At 38.9% G+C, this 23,392-nt stretch overlaps 1 protein-coding gene across 1 annotated transcript in view; it reads left to right on the top strand.

Moving 5' to 3' along the window:
- The window catches only part of trabd2a (TraB domain containing 2A), a 76,769-nt gene that overhangs the window by 43,535 nt on the left and 9,842 nt on the right, over positions 1–23,392 (top strand). Inside the window, exons 5-6 of the mRNA XM_034096307.1 lie at positions 19,469–19,559; positions 22,665–22,925. Coding sequence (XP_033952198.1) covers positions 19,469–19,559; positions 22,665–22,925 — 352 coding nt within the window. The remainder of the gene's footprint in view (positions 1–19,468; positions 19,560–22,664; positions 22,926–23,392) is intronic.

The following is a 23,392-nucleotide window of genomic DNA, read 5'->3' as shown; positions in this document are numbered from 1 at the left end:
CATTTATGCTGACATATTCTTCATGTCTCAACCAAGTTTCAGTGAGACAGCATATATCAATATTATAATCTGATATTAAATCATTTACCAATATTGCTTTAGATGCTAGAGATCTTATGTTTAAGAGACCACATTTAATCTTCCTGTTTTGTTGCACTGTAGTAGTTGTTACATTTACTTTTATTAGGTTATTAATATGTATGACACCTTTATTAGGTTTTACCTTAAATTATCCTTGTGGATTCGTGTGTGTGTGTGTGTGTGTGTGTGTGTGTGTGTGTGTGTGTGTGTGTGTGTGTGTGTGTGTGTGTGTGTATGTGTGTATGTCTGTGCTTATTCATTTAACTTGATTTGACGATGTATATCTAAAGCAGATCATCTTATTGGTATTTCCCCCCCTGATTTCTTAATCAAAGCTTTGCCTGGACCTAATAGGCAAGAAGAAGATGGAGGGCTATTTTGCAATCATTTCTTCAAATTGGTTTTCAGTCTAGATAAAGTTAGTTTTTTTATTTTGCCCAAACATATAATTCTTCTCACGTCAGACAGTGTTATATGCTGTATTTTAAATATAACATATTTTTAACACAAATGTTTATAAGTACAAATAAATTATATATGTTCAAAAGAAAGACTACAAATGTTACAAGCCTAAATATATACACTGAGTTTAAGTTACATTTGCAGGTAAATAATCATTTAATTAAATATTTATTTTAGTTCCTGTGGTCATATCACCTTTGCCAGGAAAATGTGATTCTTTCTTTTTCAAACGTGTACAAAATCAGTATACATCAAAAATGAATTTCTAACACCTTCAATTTAAAGTGTAGGTAACAACAACTGAAATAATTTCTTCATATCATAAAAAGTACTAAAGAAATGGAAAATAGACAAATCCAAATCAAATGTCACCCTTTTTTATAAATCTATCATCAGATGTGAAGAATGGTTTCAACATGTTAACTTTATGAAACTATAGTACAACAAAATGGTTGAATTAGAATGTCCATTTCACATAAATGGCACTATATTGACTTTTAAGTTACCTAAGTCATTTTTACTATCGCTGAAACCATAAAAGCCTTAAGAAAACATGTTTACAGCAAAGGGCATGTTCACTTGGAAAAAATCTGTTTATCCAAAATTTGATTTAGCTCATTATGGGATATGTTTGGAGAAGAGAGGATCAATGTTCAGTGCCATCAATTTGAACAGTCAGATTTTCCTTGTGATGACATCGTCAGAAACGTCCTGATTCAACGTTTCTTTGGTCATTTCGAGACAGAGAAGCAGCAAAGTTTGAGCAGAGCGAGCGAGAGGCCTTCACAGTCTGTTGGTCTCTGAGCTGGCAGGAAACAGCTGAGGAAAAGCAGACACACACACACACACACACACACACACACACACACACACACACACACACACACACACACACACACACACACACACACACACACACACACACACACACACACACACACACACACACACACCCAAGCCCTAACAAGGAGTACATTTCATGGCGCGTCCCAGAGGAGGTGCTTTTACAAGGGCTTGGTCTAAAAAGGTGTGTGCCTCTGTGTGTGTGTGTGTGTGTGTGTGTGTGTGTGTGTGTGTGTGTGTGTGTGTGTGTGTGTGTGTGTGTGTGTGTGTGTGTGTGTGTGTGTGTGTGTGTGTGTGTGTGTGTGTGTGTGTGTGTGTGTGTGTGTGTGTGTGTGTGTGTGTGTGGGTGTGGGGTTGTGAGCCGCTGAGTGAAAGTGATACGGGCAATCAGCCCAGAAGCACTCTTCGACATACGGAGGGCAGGTTGGGTCGGCCTGTACAAGGAACGGGATGGGGCACACTAAGGTGCATGCACATGTGCATACGCACACACACACACACACACACACACACACACACACACACACACACACACACACACACACACACACACACACACACACACACACACACACACACACACACACACACTCCTCAGCCCCCAGGGCAGACCGGGGTAAAATGTGTCCTTAATTATCCCTAGAGGGGTCAGAGGACACACACACACACACACACACACACACACACACACACACACACACACACACACACACACACACACACACTACAATGAAGCCCATTATGTCGGCATACTTTACTTCCCTGTTTCCATCAGGTGTGGGAGTCTTATCGGTGACCATCTCATGTTTCTTTTAAGATACGCAAAAGGACTTCTTGACAGATTTATCAAGCAATTATTATCTATTCTGCATTGTGTATTTGTTTTTCTCATATAGTATATTACTCAACTTTCAGTGTGATGTTAACAACAGGAAGTCAATCCAGGAGCTTCAGAATGTAAGACTAAGTAACCACGAAGCAGGAAATATAAAAACTATTACCCCTGACAAAGACCTACATGGTTCAAAACATGTTGGCTTTTAAATGATTACGCCGCCATAATATAGGCTTTTTAAATGTTTCCTTCCTTTTGGTAATTTTTTCGTATATTAGAGATTCCCCCTGTTTTTGAAGAGCTCCCACATCCTTCATCTACCGTTGAGTACAAGCCCAGAACAACCAGTTATCTTCCTTCTCTTGTCAGTGTGACATGTTGCAGTGACCGGGAACTTGGAGAGAACTTAAATTGTGTTGCTGCGAGATTTAGCAAAAATTATTATTACTTGAAATTGATCCAGACTTCAAACTAAATTGGATTCAAAAGGGAATTAGCCAAATATCTAGCATACTTCTCTTCCACGAGTAATGATCCCATTAGCTTGCAGGGGCTGGCCTGCAGATTCCTGAATGACCTTTGTGGAAAATTGTTGAGGGTTTTTATTTCCCCCCATTATAAGCTGTATTGCCAAAACAAGTTAGCAAAACAGTTTATACACGGTCATTTATTCCATGTCAAATTGCCTGGTTGGATGTAGATTGCGCTTCGCCAAAGGAAACTTAAGAGAGGAGCATAAGTGTGTTTGTCAGGATTAATGGCAGTAAGTGTCTGAAAAAATACACTGCGACAGCTTTAAATCTGATAAGCAGGAACGCTTTAAGCTTCTTTGCCAAAATGGCCATTAAAATGATGATGATCCTGCATCCTTCATCATTTTTCCAATGAAATATCTTTAGCTATTTGTTGCTACCACAGTGAAACAACATGCTCATAGATCATCAATTTGGATCGGCATTTAAATAACTTATTCTCATATGAAGCAGAAATCGTAATTGAAAGGAAGGCATGCATGATCATGTAGCATTAAAAGTAATACAGTAGTTAAGAAAAGTGGATAAATGCGCTGTTTTCTTTCTCATCCGTGTCTATGGGAAAGAATCATTTCGTGATATTTGGGTTTGGGAAATTGTTTATGGAGAAAGCATTAATGGTTAGGCAGTTGCACACTGCCAAACCAGAGCTAACGTTTCTAACCGTAAATTATTTTTCATGTGCCTCCAGCTTAACACACACACAATCACACACCAAAAGCCAGCCATGCACTAATTTACTCTTTCTGCGTGTCTTGTTTTTTGTGATTGTGGCTATAATCTTGAGCGATTATCAGATAAGGAAAAGACACACAGATACCTTTTCCATCTTTTCTTTCATAGCACACCGACATTTATCAGGGTTCTTCCCATGAATCCACAGCTCTCCTTGTAGAAAGGCACGTTTTTTTTTGTCTAGAGCCACTTGGCCATTTGTCAACAGTCATTTACACTTTGACGCCAAACCAGTAAACACACTAAAGAAGAAAAAAGCACATTACAAGATGCAGTTGCTTTTGAGAAACAATTTAAGTGCTTTTCAAATTATTTCAAATATTCAATGACTTCCTACTGTTTCTAAGATATAGATCTACTGGTTGTATCCAAACCCTTCAGAATGAGTCCTGTTACTACATTTTGAATCCCAGCCCTCGCTGTTGGAGAAACTTTGTTTTTGCAGCGGTCTGGTCAGGTTAGTGGTCAGAAAGGAAAACAAGTCAAACAAACACAAGTGGTCACTGGTCAGCCCAGAGGAACACACACATCTTTCTCTGCCTCGCTCCATCTCTCCTCCACACTTGCTCGCTTTCTTCGCCCACACCATACTCTCCGTTTCATTTTCTGTCAAAGACCTGTCTTCATCTCAACACTTGTCCAGAGGATTTGTGCCGCCTAGGCTTCCATCTTCATTACACAGAGACATGAACAAAGAGAAGCACAGAGAGTGTGAGTTGATAAGAGCTGCTTACAACAATGTTATGTTTATGTAGCGCACACCCATGATGACCACCCAGTAGGCTGTTTAATATTATGGGAGCCGTGTGAGATGATTTATGGAATAAGAAACTTGTAAAAGCATGTAACACAACCAGTTTTTTCTGAACAGCTCTTAGCCTTTCTGTGCTAACTTAAACAGAAAAGGGGGTCGGTAGGGTAACACAACCGATGTTTCAACCTTCACTGACATCCACATCCAACATTTTGTGAATATAAATGCTCTGACAGCAGCTTTTAGTTTTGGCAACATTTCAGTGGTGCTTATTTTTGTGAAGCAACAAACCTTGCTTACTGGCTAGAAACTTATTTTTGACAGATAAGGTTTGCCAGTTCTTACACTCTGTCTGGAAGTGTTTGAGTCTCTGCAGGCCTGCAGGATATTTGGAAGAGTATCTTGGATGGATCTTGCTGTATATCCACAAGTGCAGAAAGACCAAAGTTCTTCCAGTTTTCTTGTGTACACCCAAACCTCTGCTTTTAGTTTGGGGTATTGTCATGCCTCACTATACTTTACTGTACTGTAAGTAAATACCTCCTGGAAATTTGTCTTTCCCTCCCATATGTTTGTCTGAATTCCACGGCCATCACTCAATGTGAATGATGATGTTTAAAAAGCGCCACATGTTCATACGGCATATGGAAGCTGTTATAGTTGTGCCCCATAGGTACAGTAACCCAATCCATGTACACAATCTCAACCTGTATTCCCTCTATAATATCAGCCATAGCCTGGCACTCTTGACTTTAATAAAATGATGTGTTTACATATAGCTGAAGGCCGAGGGCTCTTACAAATTCTTCTCTTTTTTTTCTTCTCCAGGCTGAACGCTAATGCATCTATGTTTCAGCCTCAACCCCAAGCTGCTTAGCACATCATGATTCTCCTGCTCCAAAAAACCACACATTTGAATATTTGCGGTGGTGTAATTGCCAGGGTGGTTGACAGGCTCTGACGGTTACTGTACTTTGATATGTTTGACTCTTTTCATAGACAATTAAGGTTTGCCTTTGGATCTTTGGCTATTTGGGTTGGTAGGGCCACACTAAAGTGAATACTGCTCGGTTAGGGAGCTGTTTCGTGCGGTGGGAATACTGAAATAAATAGATGGCTTGGCCCCGTGGACTGCGGCTCATGACAGAGGTTGACATGAATTCATAACTCACACAGAACACCTTGACTTGTCAGTGTGTGGGTAGCTGTGGGTACTAAAGCGGGGGAATAGTCACCTAATACACAGAACTACACTGCAATATAAGAGTTAACCTTCTGTGCCACGTTTGTATTTATAATACTAAAGAAAGAGTATGACATAATGATGGCAAAAGTAGTAAAAGGGCTTTCTGGTTCAGAGCCGTCTTTGGCATTTGATCCTTTCTGCAAACACATAAATGTGACAATAAAATAAACCAAGACACTAAAACACAGTGTTTTATGTTTTAATGGAATGGATCATACTGTCATCACCGGTGACCCATGTCCAGGAACCACATGAGCTTATGCAATTTAAAAAAATGTAAATGGCCATTGCCGGTATCGGCCATTAAAAAATAATAAAAATACAGTATATTTAATTTTAATAACAGGGTAACCCTGCTGAAAACAATATGTCATCATTATAAAACGTTGCTTCGTCTTTGTTTATTTTGAAAATCTGTGTGCAAGACATCTGAAATATTTCCATTGGACTTGATGATTCATCCATATGAAACATGGAGTATTTCCCTCCAATCTCAGCCTCTCATATCTTCAATAAAGAGTTGGAACAACATGAAAATGCTATATAAAACTGTCAGGCAGTGCGGAATAAGAACATTTAAACTTATTTAGTAAGCAGAGGAGTCAGGGATTTAAAATATACACATTAAAAAGGTGCGTTCTTTATGCATTATTTATTTTATATAAACCATGCTTTAACTAGCCCTGTGTGCCTACTATTTTAGTCATAACAGATTGATCCCCTGGCCAAACCTTACACATACCTGGCTCAAATCCCTGCAGTGTGTTTTCACACTAAGCACTACATCACTGCGGTTGTCCCCTTTTTTCTTCCCCAGATGCTGTGAAAGTCAGAAACTTGGTGCTTTTTTTCACAGAAACTCACCCTCGTAAACAGTCGGTTTACAACTGTTTGGGGCAGTTGCTGACATGAGTACACACATGTCATACAGCACCATTAAAATCCAGACCAGACCTACCACACACTCGGTAAGGAAGCAGGCAGACAGGGGAGGAACGTCTGCCAACCCTGGATAAAGTCCTGGATTTAAGCTTGAATGACACCTTTATGCTGCAGGCTTTTTTAAAGTCCCATCTTGTAGGGTTATTTGTGTTTACTGTGTTGGAGAATAGTTTGCTGATCTTCTCATACTGTCAGTTTACACCAGAGCTTCCCTACAAGTTTGTCATTTTCCTTCAGATATTTCCTTTAAACCATAGATAAATAATCTTTTTGCAAGATTAACCTATTCGGTTTTGTGCCCAAACCTAAACAGATTTCCCCCTGACTTGGCAGATGAAAGAATAGTCATGTGAATTATATATTTGTACTGTTTTTCAAATAATGTCCTGCCAATTGGGGTATACACACATACAATTATCTCATGGCTGTAACTATGACAAACAACTTACAGTATCTTTGAGTAAGTCTTATGTGTATTTGTAGCGGGCCACACTTGGTTAGCCCTATGTTTACGGGTCGTATCAGAAAGCAAATCATTTATAATACTACATGTCCCAGAATTCGAGTGGCAAAAACAATCCTTAAGCAGCTTCTGTTTTAGAAATAAAACAACGGAGGAACTGACACTACTGTTGACAGTGCAGCCAAAGAAACCTGCATTTTTCCAATTAAGACATCTGTCAATAACCGTGCAAATATTTGAATATAAAAAATAATTTTGTTGGGGTTGCATAGGAAGTCACTTGGCTGTAGAAAGTGGTATAAGTGAGATACATACAGCAGTCACATTGGATTGCATGCATGCAGTGCTCCTATGAATCATGTTAGCAGGAAACTGTTACATTGCAAGGTCAAAGCCATTAAATGGTTATTGCTGGAACAAAAAGGCAGATTATATTGAAGGTATATGTATCAAAAATGATATAGTGGTTTTAATATTATTATTTTCGATATCTTGATATTAAATGCTCCACTATGGTCAGTTTACTTGTGTTGCTTTCTTTCGGTGACAGTACAGTTCTTCATCATTGCTTTGACCGCTCTGAAATACATTTATTTGCAACAGATGGAAAGTAGTGATGACAACATCAGTCACATTTTTATGGGGTGTGACAGACTGACTTACTGACCCCCTGTCACCGATTTTTTTTAAGTATGTTTGCGTGGAGCTTCCTCTTGATCTTGCTTCTCTTCAGCTGAGTAATGTTAGCTTACATATTTACGACCCTAAATACAACCCAGACAAACCTTTAACCAGTGGGATGTTAACATGTCAGCAGCGCCTGTAATGTATCATCTGGTACATCTCTGTCTCTTCTTAAATGGGAGGATAAACCTGTCAGCCACTCCGCAGCACTAACTGACTGTTAAGCCGCCGAGTGAAAGGCACCTAAACGTATACATTTAGTTGCACTCATCGGGTCAAAGGCCTCTGCACTTGAAAGACATATTCATATATCCCGCACTTTTCTCCCCTTGTCACAACAGCTTGTTTTGATTTATTGAAAGAGTTGAACCCCTCACCCCCTGACCCCATTCGAACCCAGCAGTATTTCCTTATGCACCTGGAACAGGCTCTTAACATGCCTTCCCAGGGGCTAAACTTTCATTTGGACCAGAAATACCTCACTTCTATATGAAAGGGGAAAAGAAAATTATACATGTAGCGAGCGAGCAGCAGTGAATCTATTGATGATTCGGGATTGTTATTGAGGAGCTGTCCCTTTTCATTTTGGAGGTAAGAACATAAAAGAAAGCAACACTGCCCAGGGGGGATGAAGATATGAAGAGACAGAGGACAACGTGACTTGTGTGAGTTGTGGCTTCCACTCTTCCCCCCCTTCAACCTCTCCCTGTCCCAATGTGGAGTTATTGAATACTTTTTTTAGTAGGTTTTGCTGGTTCGCCGTATGAATGAGCCTGTGTTACCTGGCGTATGTGTGTGTTCGTGCACGATTCTGGCATGCCACAGAGCATAAGTTTGAGTTTTTACTCTCAAATTAACTGTGTTATATCTATATATCCATTTGGCATTTAGTGAAAGCGCTAGCTCATTACTAATATGTTAAGAGCTGGGGTTTGCAAAGAACCCAAAATGTTATTTTTGTGAGAAACACAGAAACATTCTAATTATGTTCTTGTTCACTGTTAAAACATTGTTAAATTGTGTGATGCCAATGACTAAACAAACATCTGCATTCAAAACAAACACACTCCATTTTCGTTAATCATGTTGAAATGACTGTAGTTGCTTTTGTAACTTGTGTTTCACATTACTAAAGGTCTGGAGCAAATGAGAGATTGTCATCATAGAAACATGGTTGTTCCGTTTTGGTCGAGGCTGTTTCAGATGCTTTAGTTGGTGCAGATGTAAAAGTTGGCCATGTTTTGTTGTGAAGTGTTCACAGGAAGGCATGAGAGTTTTTTGGAAAACTAAGCCTAGTCATGTATCGAGAAAACATTCTGGTTATATAGTTAGCAAGGGAATGATTAAGGATGAAACGGCATGAACAGATGTTTGGTAATAGACAAGAAAAACATTATTTTAGTAAGAGAATCTGGCAGAAAAGGGAGATAAAAAGAGAAAGACTTACATATGGAGAGATAAAATGAGTGTGTATGTAACATCATTTATCCTGTGGATCTGCTCTTAGTTATTTTAAGACCTAAATCACTGGTGATCTGCAGGCCTCATTTGACATCTACACGATCTCTCGCAGATTACTCAAACTAAATAGGCACAAAATTGCCCTCTGAGCCACATGTTTAAGATGGAAGCTCTGTGAGAGAACATCTGAGAAAAACTACAATGTGGAATGCTTTTTAAAAAGTGAGCGGTCACCCGACTCCCCCTCGGTATCCTTTTTCTGAGACTGTTGAAAGGCTGAGCAGAGACTCGCAGCAGGATGCGAACCGCCATGTGTTTTCAGAGGGAAGCAGTTTCGAGGCCGTAGTATGCAAACTGCAATAATATATTTTGGAACGTTGGGACGAACAAAAGCACGCGTCTGTAAACTTCAGAAGTCCTGCTGGTTGGCGAGATGCATGATTGTGTTCAGAACTCTGGTGAATGAAAGTCTGCAGTTGATTTTTGTAGTGAAACTCTTCTGGTTGTGAAGTTTGGTAGAAACCAATTTCACTTTCCTACGTACTGCCTTTGAACAATTCAAAAGACAGTGGTGCTGTTTAATGCTGAACAATGCTGCCATTGTAGTCCGTTTGAACCCACAATGCATCATTCAACTGTGCAGTGTGTGTACCCACACATTTGTAACCCCTTAAAACAAGGATTTGCCTACCTGCAGCCCCTTATCACAAATGGAATAACACTATGTAGATGTGGGGGCAATTTAAGAGCCATGTATGAATTAAGAGCCATCATTTATTTGGGCCTAAACTTTTTAAGTTATCTAGTAGATAACAAAAAAGCAAAGCAAAAGATTACAACACAATTAGTATTTCTGTTTTACTATTCTGTTTAAGTGATAGGATGTAATTTCACAACCCCTCAGATTTGTCTTGTCCGGGGGAAAAAAGTGTTTAACAGCATGATGTATATTTAGTCGTTTTGTACAACGTTTAGTGGTCATGAAGTCCATCTACCATGATTTAATGGCAAAACAGCAATAGTTTACTTATATCATTTTCAAAATAGCTTTTTGAATCTGATCAGTTGTGCAAAGTAACCAAGTACATTTGCTTAATGTACAACTAGTACATTTTGGGGAGCTACATTTCTTTGACAGCTACAGTGACTATATAAATGAACATGTTATAAACAAATGATATGATATGGCACTTTTATGATAATCATAAAAACACAGCCAACCTGAGGTCATGTGGGCTGGGTTCCCCTCACTGCTCTTAAACTGCTTTTAACATCTCCTTTCATCTGCTTTTAAAGTAATAATATTCTCTGACACAGTATTTCTAACAAAAATAAGATATTCAGTGGCGGGGACATTCAGAGCTGGCAGTGCTCCGGTTTACTTTGTCAGAAACTGCTCACTTTTACAGAATTCTCTGACTTTGATCACCGTTTCATGCGACCACAGTGAATGAGCTGGTGTGTGCTCAAGCGCCATAATTTCTTGGCAGAAAGAGCAAAACTTAGAGAGAGAGAGAGAGAGAGTGTAGAGACTATTGCAGCCTGACATGTAATCCCTAACACGGCTCCAAAGTGCTGTGTGCCACCACACATTTTGAGTGAGGGTTTATTTAAAAAACAACCTCACGCCACAGGCCTCTTATGCGCTCTGTTTCTCATTTATTCCCTGCATAAATTCAAGTTGCTCAGCACGATCTCAGGAGAACTTGTGCAGACAATTTAGCTGCTTTTGGTCTAATGAAAAACATATTTAATCTCAAATAAAACACAGAGTGACGATTAAGTGATCATAAAGAAGGTGGAAATGTTACATCTTGCGTGCAATTGTACTCATCAACTGTTTGTACAAGCTAAACAAACCACCTCCTCCATTATTCCTGCCAGCCACATTTCCAATAGCATCTACAGTATGATAAATGTAACTGTAATGCTTCCCAACAGAACATCAGTCTTCAACCTTTGTCTCGGGGTGTGACATAAATCGTAGAAACATTGAGATGACTCTACTTTTTTTTTAGATGATGAATTAGTTTGGGTAAACAATAAAGTTTCATGATACGTGAACATGACAGATGAAGTTGAAGTGATGGCCTTACATTAACAAAATGCCAATTTCATTAAAAGAAAAGGGATATTTCTTCACTGACTTTTACAGCATGGACACAAATAGAGGGTAGACAACAGAAAAGGCGAATCGTAGTGATCAAAAAAGGCAAAAACTGGGTTTAAAGAGAGTGGAAATACAAAAACAGTCAGTATGACGAAAATCCTGCTGCAGTGTTTTTTGTGTTGAGGCTGGGGAACCCTGTTAGACTTTAGTTCATGGTTAAATCAAATGATTTTAACATATTTATTAGCAGAATAGCTATTTTCTTTACAACTACTGTATGTTTAAAGTTTTCTGATAAAGGATATTGGAGAATATTTGGTTTCTTTTTTCTTTGGAGATGTGCATTTTCTACACCCAATCTCCCTGGTTTCGCTTTGCAAATGGTTGAAAACCTGCATGCCAAATTGAGATACCACTTCAAGCTGCCCATGCTACACTTTTTTGTATAGCAGACTTTACATAGGCACCATGTCAAGGTACAGTCTACATAACCTCAATAGAGAAGTGTTTGAGCCCCACACTGACGTCCTTAAAGGATGCTCTTATCCTCAGCTATCACAGTCTGGCATCTGACGTGTTGTTGTGCTTACCCTTTCCCTTTGTCTATATTCCTGAGTTTATTTCCATGTTAAATTCAACTATTGACATGTTCGCTTCTGCCTGTCTTGAAATCTCTTGTTATTCGTCTACATTAGGTCTGTTGTTTTCTTGCTTCAGCTTGTCTATCATCTTCCCACCATCTCGACAGTCTGTTTACGAAAGAGCGATCGGTATCAATTTGACAATAATGGAGTGACCTATTGAATTCAGCCTTTTTCTGAACTGTGCGTCTCACTATGGCTGAGAGCAATAGAAAGACAAATGTTTTGGTGGTGGTTGTCATGTTAGCATTCTTTGGCTTGACTTGAGAAAGGCTTATTCCATGGAACAGAAGTGGGTGCGTGTCTTCGACCTGCTGTTTTGTTTCTTTCATATTCACACATCCATATCACAGCTGTCGCTATCTCTATCTTGTATCTTACACTCAGAACTGTATCCTGGAGGAATTAGAATTGAAAAGCTGTCCAATTCTAAGGAGGTGTCAATAATGGGGATTTGTTAAACTTTATGGCTTTAAATTCATAACAGATGGTAAAAGGCTTTCTCTTTTATGAAATCACCTTATTATTCGTGACGTAGATTGCAAAAGCATATGTCTACCAAATGTTTCTTCTGGCAATAAAGACGAAACAACGCAACATATTTCAGTTTTTTTCAGGTCAACAACAAAAAATACAAAACAAAGCATCACTTGCATTGAATCAGATTTCTAACATAATATCAATCAAACTCACATTTAAAAAAAATAAAGACAGATATGCCCGAACACATTTTAATAAATCCTACAGAGGGATACAATGGTATCTCCTTTATGTTAAGCCAACATAGCGAATCACAACCCTACTTAGACTTAAGAAATACACAAAAACGAGGTTTGGCATTGTTTTTGCGTTAGTAACATGTTTCTGCTGTATTCATGTTAATGGATTAAAATGTAATTGACTGAAAGTAATGATGACATCACCTTTTAAAATAAGGCCTTTACAGCAGATTGTTAATGAATGAACTGTAAAAGCATTAAAACAACATTCAGAGGTTTAGTTTGGCTCAGACTGTTTCAACCTAAAACTTGACTACTCTGGTTCTACGTCAATCTATGATTTTTTTTAAATCCCTACACACATTACTTGGCTGAATCATATGTACTTTTGTTTTAACAGTGTATCATTTATTTTTACGAGATAGAGTGCAATGGAGGGAAAATTGAAAGATGCAACAGATTGGAGTTAAAATGTAATATGATGTAGGTTTTGGACTTGTTTAAACCACTGACAGTGCAAGAGGTTCCTCTTCCAAACTGAATTTGTGGGCTTGTATGCAGACATATTTAACCAAACATATATTTTGGCTACTTACATTCTCTCCATTGCTATTATTTTAGGAATATCCTTATCCTGCATGGAGTTGGGATCCAAATGACAATGTATAGCTGAAAAGAACATCATACTAAATTGATTCCAGGCGAAAACATACATCTTTGAAACTATTTTTCCGTAGCTCATCCAGTGGTAAAGAATCTTGGTGCCTGCTCGGATGAATATTATATTTACATTAAGAGACTCTTAGGTCTCAACACCACAAAATTATCAAAGTTTGACTTAAAAAAACAACATGAACTGCTCTTATCCAGTAATTTAATTGCGGTTAAGAACTATTTACATAAAGCACTTAGTGTTTCGCTGCTGCATTCCTGTCTTCCTGTCGTCTATTCAGCATTGTGGCTCTGCTGTACGCCAGTCTTGAGTTCACTACTTTGGTCCGTACAGAAATATCTAAACAATTGATGATGGATTGCCATTTTGTACGTGCATGGTACCAAGATAACTGTTTTTAAAATGACATATGTTTAACTGCATGCTAAGGGAATTTAAATATATCTTACCACAAAGGAATAAAGAATGATGAAGTCAGGACTGATATAATCCATTTCAATGCTACCACATATAATTACTCTCAACTTACTTGACAGTATTTAATCAAATGGTCTCTCATTTGAAACCAACAGCGTCCTGTTCTTTTCAAACAAATTGCACTTGACTGCTAATGGATGAGGTTTAGCTATAATACAGGAAGACTGTCCATCAAAGACATTTAACAATATGATAAAACTAGGGATAACGCACTATATAAGCAAATGCGTTTTTTCCAGACATTTGATATGTGTATTAATATAGAACTGACATTGTTTGGAAAACACCAGGGTGACTGTGTGGTCTTTATGCCAGTGGATACCCAATAATTTTCCTGTTATTTGTCTTTGACATGACTGTCACTGGATGGATGGCTGTGTCTATTTAACTGTTGAAGACACTGAGTTTTTACTTGCCTGTCAGCAGCTCGGTTAGCCAAAACAGTGATTTTCCAGTAAAGTCTTTGGCTGCTTAGTACTTCCGATGTCCTAGAAACGTCAAGACTCAAACTTCAGCCTATTATTTACTTTTGACAATCATTTGAAAAGCTTTAACTCTCTCTTTTAACATCCCTGTTTCTGCCTGTGTGATTTATGCACAATTGATGTGTCTCAAACCACTGCAGTGTCGAATATCTAAGCAGGAATAGAAAGCCTAAAACCAGTTGCATGATAAATTCAAGCCAAACGTTTGTGGTTTGATGTAATTTGCAATAAACGTTACTTCCAGGAAGCTACCTAATAAAACATTCTGCAGAGTAAAGAAAAAACATGACACTTCACTGTCATTTTCTCCAAAAAAAGGCTTCATTGGGGTCTTAGTAGTAATGATAATGGGCCGTGGGGCCAGCTGACTAGCAGGGAACACGTGTACATAAACAGTTAGCAATAGCTCTACGAGGCAGAATGGCCTCAGTTCTGCCTGTAGCGTTTGTTTATCCAACATGCTGTAATGTTATGAGAACTGCTGCTTGGGCCCTGGTTACAAGTTGTAATGTAAATATTGATGTGTATGGAAAAGGAACGCTACTTAAGGCTTACCTTATGCTCTAATAATTTGAGCTGCTGATTGTGGAGACTGGATGTATTTCTAAGGACGGGTACCTCCGTGGTCTCATGTTCATCTGACTGGGTACAAGTGTGCTGAAACGTATTAGAAATGTGTTTTCTAACTGACAACTCAGTTTATTTCAACTGGTCTTTCATATTTAGAAGCTGTAAATTGGAAACGATAATACAATTAGAAATGCATACAGGTAGTGTGGACCAAGCCAAGGCCAATGGTGCATTCATATGCTTTTCGGATGGTGTCTTTTCCCAAATTGGGAAGTCATTCTTCAAACTTTGATGTCTTCATGAGATTTAAGTTAAAATCGGAAATTGACATGGACATACTGGATAAGTGAACATTGATTTGAAGATTAAAATGGCAAAAGATTCAGATATTTTATGTTATTCTCTTTATTATTTCATATTAAGCTAACATACTATGATGTTTGGACTGAACAAAGACATCACCTTGGACCTTTGAAGACAAGGGATAGACATATTTTTAGACCAGATGATTCATCTCAAATACCATGGGCAGATGAATCGATTAATCTTCTGTGACTTCAACCAAGTGTTTTAGAAGCTTTCACGTAAAAGCATCTTGGATATGGGACATTAACTTTGGTCTTTGGTGTGAACGCTGTGTCTTTGTATACCCAGCCTCACCACCCCTCAGCCATTGTAATTCCTCCAATGGCCGACTGTTATAGAAACTGTCACTTCATAGAAAAGTTCAGTCAATATAATAACAACTCTGTACGTTTCTATAAGCGTGACATGAGCTAATCTATGACCCTCCAACTCAGCGGTGCCATGTATGAAAGTGGCTGCATGTATGGAGTTTGCTGTGAATGAAAGCTTTCAGGTCTGTTCCTGGTCTTTATCTCTACCATCTCCCCTCGCTCAGCTCTGCTGGAAACACATACAGTCTACATATTGTGCATTGAAGTACATACTTTGGCACATTTCATAGATTTAAAATGTATGAAATTGGCCTAAATAAATAATCTGTGGAAATATATGTCAGATGTCACATATGTCACTTCAGAAGTGTGCTTCTTAAACTGTGGGCTGGGTCCTAACATCGCCCGAGGGCCTGGTTCTAGTAGAAACATGAATGGATATGTCTATTTCTTATTGAGAAAACCTATAGGACAAAACTGAAGTGAAACATTGAGCCTTAAGGTGGAGATTTGTTGTTAAAGTAAGTGTTAAAAAGTGAGAACTGTTTTGTTTAAGACCAATAGTGTGAGAGTGAAATGATACTCTGTATGCGTATCAACTGGAATAAAACAAAAATAAGTATATAGATTTTCCGCATACTACAAATAACCAGAAAAACTGATAGCGATATTGTGAATCCACATGTGTAAGAGGACCATGCAGAGAAAACATCTGTGGCAGAACTTAATACAGCTCATAAAAGTGCTGCAATGTTTACAAGTACGCTCCAAATCATCAGCATTTTTACAATTATCATGTATGTTTTGTTTGAAATAGGAAAGCAAATATGGAAGTAGTTTTCGTCTCCGCAGTGAGTCACTGTATGAGTACTTAATCTTTTTGAATGTCCTCTGTAAATCAGATGTTGATGTTTCTCTGTAGGAATTCATTGTTCTTTCACTGATCCAAGATTGATATTCAGATAATTGAGTATTCTGCTTGGAACATGATGTACCTCCATGGGACGAGACAGTATCTATGAGCTGTCGGTCAATTAAAAGAAAAAGGGGGGAAATACATGGGCTTGTATTGTATATCACAAAAATTCCGACATTGTTGTAATTTTGCAAACACAATAAACTGTCTTTTTTCTTTCTGACAGAATTACAGGTATTGCTTCATAACAATTATTAGCAGTATGAGTAAGAAACAGAGAGGCAGTTGTCACAAATCACCTGGCATATTAAGGCCCCAAAGACGTGTTAGTGGCCAAAAGCTACATCATACTTGAGGCCCATTTTCAGGAAAATGCTGAACTTTTTTAACATTATTTTCTGTTTTTACTTTCTGCCTCTTTCCGGGGCATCAATCATACTTAATCAAAGGTGTCTGAATTACGTTTCTATTTGCAATTCCATGACTTTGGCACAACAGCAGGCTGCAGGTTTTTCTTTTTTTTGAAGTATGAAACTTGCTCTTGTCAAGGTGGACTGCTGGTCTGAAATATTTTTTATGTGAAATGCTTGTGGTTGCTGCAGTCATTCTTTCTTAATTAAAAAAAAAATGTGATCCAAAAATAGGTTCTCTCCTTAGAGTGTGTGAAACTGTACAGTTGATCCATACAGTGAGACAAGTATAGTTGGCTCCATCCAGTTGTAGAGATTAATATTATAGGGAGAAAACAGATTTGTTGATAAGATGTTACCACACTTTTTTTTAACCTTTTTCTAAGATTTTTTTTCTGCCGCATGGTAACTTAAATACCTTTTACATTCTAAAGCATATAATTGCACTGGGGATGGAGGGCTTCAACTTTTAAAACCCAGTCCCCAAAAAACACATTGAATTCCCTTGGGGACATGTCAGAATTGATGGTTTACCTCCTACTATAATTTGCGTGTGTATACGTATTTGTATGTGTGTGCCTTTGAAGATTTGAAGTCCGCCCACCCTTCTGTGGCCCTACATTGTGCCGAACAGCCCCATTTGTCCCACCTTAATCCTCTGACGTAAACTCACATAAATCACACTGAGTTGTTCCTAGACGTGGGCAGGCTGGGAAACTCTGTCCCTCTGTCCTCTCTCCAACTCCCATGGAGAGTTTAAGAGCTGCTGGGTATTCTTTTAACTGACCACCTGTATTGATAATGATTTCATCTCAAAAGCAGAAAATAAATGCTCGCCTCTTTTGTTCTTCTCCCAGGAGAGCTCTTAGATTATTTAGATAGGTGCATCAATGAGATAAAAGCACTCCTTAAAAATTGTAAAGAAAGACTTCAAAACAACTTAAGAAATAAAATAAAAAAGCTAAGCATGGCTTTTTCATGTTTTCAAGGTCTACCAAGCTTTATGCACATGGGACATGCACAAGTACTTGCATTCACCTAGAAGTAAAGAAAGATGTTATCAAATTCACAGATCAAATGTTGACATTGCAGTTTTCAGTTTTCCCTTTAGTCATCTCCTAAAGCTTTTACCCACTTGGACAAAGTTTAAGCCAGCACGTATTAGTCGTAGAGATGGGTCAGCATCATGGCACCCATAGTGCATCGAGGCCGACCTCTCTATCGTAGGCTCTGGGCCAGATTAAAGTGCCGGGGCTCTTTGTTTACACATCTCCGTGGTACCACGGCTGAGCAGACCCAAACAATGGGCCCCTGCTCCCCCTTGTCAGAGTGAAGGGAAGAATGGAGACCTCTTGACATGGCAACCTGAAGCCTCAATGCCCCCACTTCACGTAGCTGAGAGGGTCAGAGCGAGAACGAGAGGAAGAGGGGGGAAGTTAGAGATAGGGGAGGAGGAGAATGGAGAGATGAATATTGGAGGGGGACTGAAAGGTGGCACATACAAGGGGGGTTAAAGCATAGAGGAAGAAGGATAATGAAGTAAATGAAAACAAAGGAGAGTCTATGAAAATGGAAAAGCAGAGAAAAAAGGTGATTAGAGGCGATTAAGTATGAAAGTAGGGGAAAAAATTAAAGTTATAAACTGAAGCGTTGAGGAGCCAGCAGAAGTTTGAAGGGACCCAAGGAAACATTAACTGTTCAACCTTTTTACATTACATTGCATTTAGCTGACGCTTTTATCCAAAGCGACTTACAATAAGTGCATTCGACCAGGAAGACACAACCTTTAAGAAAACAGAATCATATAAGTACATCAGGTTTCATAGAGCCAAGCATTTAAAGTGCTACTCAACTGGCTTTAGATAAGCCAGTCCTTTATTAGTATATAAGTGCTCTGTTAGCAGTTCTTTGTTAGTAATTCTATCGCTCGAGGTGGAGTCGAAAGAGATGAGTTTTCAGTCTGCGCCGGAAGGTGTGTAAGCTATCTGCGGTCCTGATTTCAATGGGGAGCTCATTCCTCCATTTAGGAGCCAGGATAGCAAACCCACGTGTTTTTGCTGATGGGAACTTGGGTCCCCCTCGCAGCGAGGGTGCAGCGAGTCGTTTGGCTGATGCAGAGCGTAGAGCACGCGCTGGGGTGTAGAGTTTAACCATGTCCTGGATGTAGGAAGGGCCAGATCCATTTGCAGCATGGTACGCAAGTACCAACATTTAGACGAGAATATCGAAAGATCTATTTCATTGTTATGTGTTTTTGTTTAATAAGGTACTGAAGCCATAAGCAACTAGCTTAGCTTGTTAACACGCAGCCTAATTCAACAAGCTTAATTATGTTTATTGCAATCTCTGAAGCCTATTTTATTCAATCGCTGCTTATGTTAAACCAGGCTAACTGCCTCCCAGCTCCTACTCCACATTTAACACGTATAAAGTCGGACATATTTTTGGTTTGTTTGTTTGACAGCAGCAGTACGGAAAAGCTAGTGTCCCAATTTGTGATGAAACTTGGTGGAAGGGTCTAGCAGCGGATAAGGAAGAACCATTACAATGTTGGAGTAGATTGGTCTTGGCAGAGGTCTGCGCTCCAAGTGGCACCTCTAGTTTCTGTATTTAAATCATGACTGGGTATTCCTGTGATCTCCCGAAACAGTGCAGTTAGAAGGGTAGTAAATGTCTTGTTTCAATTTGCTTGCAGTTCCTCATTAGCTTTCAGAAGTGGAGGTCATCACTTTTGTGTTTTTTTGGTCGCAGGTCACTTTCTCGGCAACAATACAGTCATTGATGTGCTTCGTCGCCAGGGATACGAGGTGGAGCACACCCCTGCTGGGCAACCCATAAACAGGTACGTTTACTGCCCAAAGGCCCTTACACACACACACACACACACACACACACACACACACACACACACACACACACACACACACACACACACACACACACACACACACACACACACACACACACACACACACACACACACACACACACGCACTCACAGACACAACATCTTCCAATTTGATATACGCTTTTACCTTTAAAAATTTGATTCATTCTCCAGAAATCCAAATGTCCCTTTTAAAATCATTGTACTTTCATGCAGCGTTTTACTTTGTATCGTTTATGAGTCAAACTCACCAAATATCATTTAAATGCTTGACATTGTTATGTTTGCGTAATCTGTAACCAAAATTAAAAAAAAGGTTTTGTTTGACTAACAACAGGAAAAGGAAAATTGCTGGGCTGCCTGATTCAGTTAAAACATCCAAAATACCTTTAAACTTTACCCATACAACCATTAAAATCTGAAAATCAACTTTAAAACGATTTATTATGAAAAACATAATGGGTCAAGTAGAGTAATTCATGAAGACAAAGATGAATGAGTAATATGCTTGGGGCCGTTTCTGTTCCAGCATGTTTTATATAATAATTTTGAAAGCGTAAGAAATGTCTGTGTAACAAGAGAAGACGGAGGAGCCTGACAAAGAAAATAGCGTGGAAAGTGAAAAATACAAAATTGACAGATAGATAACCAAGCAGAAAATATTGTGTTTCGCCATAGTTGTTGCCCATTATGATTTCTTCTCAAAACACAAGTCTGTCAAACTCCAAGGCCCATATTTTATCACTTAAATGGGGGTAAGGTTTCAGGTCCCGTCAATATTCACCAGGGCAACCGCTGCCTCATGGCCCTGACAGGAATATACATTTCTTTCAACTTTCTCACTGACTGAATCTCAAATGGGAAATCATTTTCCAAGCACAACTCTGTAGTTGTTCTGTGTTCATTTGTAGACCCAAAACAGATGTTCAAGCTCTATTTGACCTTGTAAGAAAAGAAAACGTGTTGTCTGCAAATGATGAACAATTGCACTCTACTTATCTGTTAAGCGATTCTACCGGTGCCCCTTGTTTCCTCGCCTCGTCATAATAAAGGGTTATTTTTTAGTTGAAGTTGGTGATCACATAATTATTATAAAAAAAAAGTTTATAAAAAGACACTCATTGGCTTTGAAATGTCAGCACTAAATGTACATGATTCACAATTATCTCGACATTATTTGTTATTTGACAAGCTGTTGATCAAGAGATTCAATTCAATTCAAAATTCAAAAGCTTTTATTGTCATTGTACAGAATACAACGAGATGTATAGTCACTGCTCCAGCGAGTGCTTTAAAAACAGACATATTAAAACACAGATTAAAAGGTCTAACAGTTTCGACCAGCAAGTAGTGCACACAGCTTCGGATGGTCATGTAGATGACCAGGATTAATAAATAAATAAATGAATGAATAAAATAGAATTATGATAATATGATAAATATTACAGTGTATACATTAGATTAGCTGATGCCTAACATGGTACTCTGTGATTAACGTGTAAAGCAAATACTTACTTACATTCAAGTAAAATGTGTATGATTCATTGTGTGCAAGGGGTAAAAAGTATATTTAATGTTGTCTTAATATACTTTAATTTACATTGCAAAATGATTGGCAGATATTGTCAAAAGTAGTAGTTATATGATTTGAGAATAAACTGTGGTATTCAATCATTTATCATAAACAAACTTCAGATTTTTGTAAAAGGAAGTCTGATAGACGGAGGGAAAGCTGTCGGGATCTAATATTTGGATTACTTTAGAGTTAGGAAAAACAATATGCTGATGTTCCTTTTCCAATGGGCTCTATGTAGATCCTTACACAGATACATCTGATAAAATCCCCACCAGCCACCAGTGAAGTGTTGTTGAAAAGGCCGAGCTAAGCAGGGCTCATACCTCCTGCTGTGAAGCATGTAGTGCAGTCTAGCATAGCACACTGTGCGGGTGGCTATCTCTGCAGATCTGTGCTCTGTGTGTGTGACTCAATGAATGAGTGAGTCTACTTTCACACACACTTTTTCACACACGTTTGATGTAGGATTATGAGCCTGAGATGAACCTGTGTGTGACCCAATCACACTACATTGCTTTCATAGGTTCATCTCTGGAATTCATCTTTTAAACAATACCTGGGTCTGGAAATATATCTATGGATATATCTGCTAAACTGCACCATTATACCAGACCTTGTATCAAAATATTTGATGATATTCTTCCTATTCCAGTAGTACAGTACAGGAGCCGCTGTGATACAAGTCAAATTTCAGACTTGATCTGACCATTAAAGTATTAACGTATCGCATCGTAACGTATTGTAACAGTCAGTTTTAATTTTTTTACAGAAATATTGTATATTTTGTCATATTGTCCTTTCTAAGATGGATTTTGAAACCTTGTTTAATGGCGTGTCCACTAGGTCCTACTCTACTGGAAATCTTAATTTAAATATTTAATCATCAGACTTTTCGAGATACTGTAGCTCTGAAAATGTTGTAGCTTATCTCATCATGGAGAAGCAGCTTTAGTAGGGCTGGGTTCAGAACAGTTACAGTGGATTCCAAAGGACAAATAAGGAGAACAATTCCACAATGAATCACAAAAACAAGCATAATCCATTTATTCGCCATAAATCCATTTGTTCAGGATAATACTCACAGGCAGTTGATTTCTCGAAGATGTTTGGCTTTTGGTGGACCAGAGTTGGTCTTTCCAAAACCAAAATTAATTATGTTTTGGCATCAATTCGGCCCATGAGGAGAATTTGCAAACCTTCACTACCATGCACCCCACTGACAGCAGCCTGCATTTAAATAAAAATAGAAATAGAGGAAAATAAGCATGGTTGAGACTCTGCGTTATTTGCATGCAAACAAAACACATTTTTGAAATGCAGAAGGTACTGCTGGTCTTGGTTCTATTGATTACATAAATAACAACATAAATAATTCCACAAGCTCATACCTCTCAAATCAAGAGTTATCAACTAAGCAAATATGGCAAATCCTTCTAGCTCTTTCTTTACAAGTGTCTCATATTTCTGTGATGTGCGCCCTCTAGGAGAGCATCATCTCCAGAGTCAGAAGACCTCTACGATGAGTCCCCTCTTCTGGAGCCTTTCTTCCACGAGCTTCCCCACAAGGAGGACGATCAGGGGCGTTCCTTGGAGGACGATCTGTTGCCCCACATGCTGCTGCCAGCCGATAGCCTGGAGATGCTGGAGAAAGCGGAGCGGAAAATGCTGAAGAAAAAGAGGAGGAACAAGCAAAAGAAACAGCGGCACCGGCATTTCAACGACCTCTGGGTTCGCATCGAGGAGAGGTAAGAAGTGCGAAAAGAGGATCTAGTTTCTGATATCCGTCTGTCATCAATGACTTGTCTGTCTCTTTGTTGTGGGGACAAAAGAAAAAAAGGATATAACTAGGAAAGCTGAGTGAAAAAAGAGAAGAGAGAGGGGAAATTGAAAATGTGTAATGTAGTCTTTCCACATGTCTATAGAATAGACCCGACACTTCCTGGTGGGATGCCGCAGGCTCAAACAGCCACCATATCACATCACCATACTCTTCATGCAGTCTGCACACATTTCACCACATGTTCACACACACACACACACACACACACACACACACACACGCACGCACGCACGCACACAGGGGCGCCACCAGGGATTTTGGGCCCCATGAAAATATATCACTTTTTTCTTTCTTAATGTTCTAAAATTGTTTGGGCCCCTGTCAGTCACGGGCCCTTAGAATCGTCCTAACTGTTCACCCCCTTACGGCGCC

This window comes from Pseudochaenichthys georgianus, chromosome 12 (genome assembly GCF_902827115.2).
Source record: "Pseudochaenichthys georgianus chromosome 12, fPseGeo1.2, whole genome shotgun sequence".
NCBI lineage: Eukaryota > Metazoa > Chordata > Actinopteri > Perciformes > Channichthyidae > Pseudochaenichthys > Pseudochaenichthys georgianus.
Note: the sequence above shows the minus strand (reverse complement) of the source record. Positions and strands in the feature narration are given on the sequence as shown.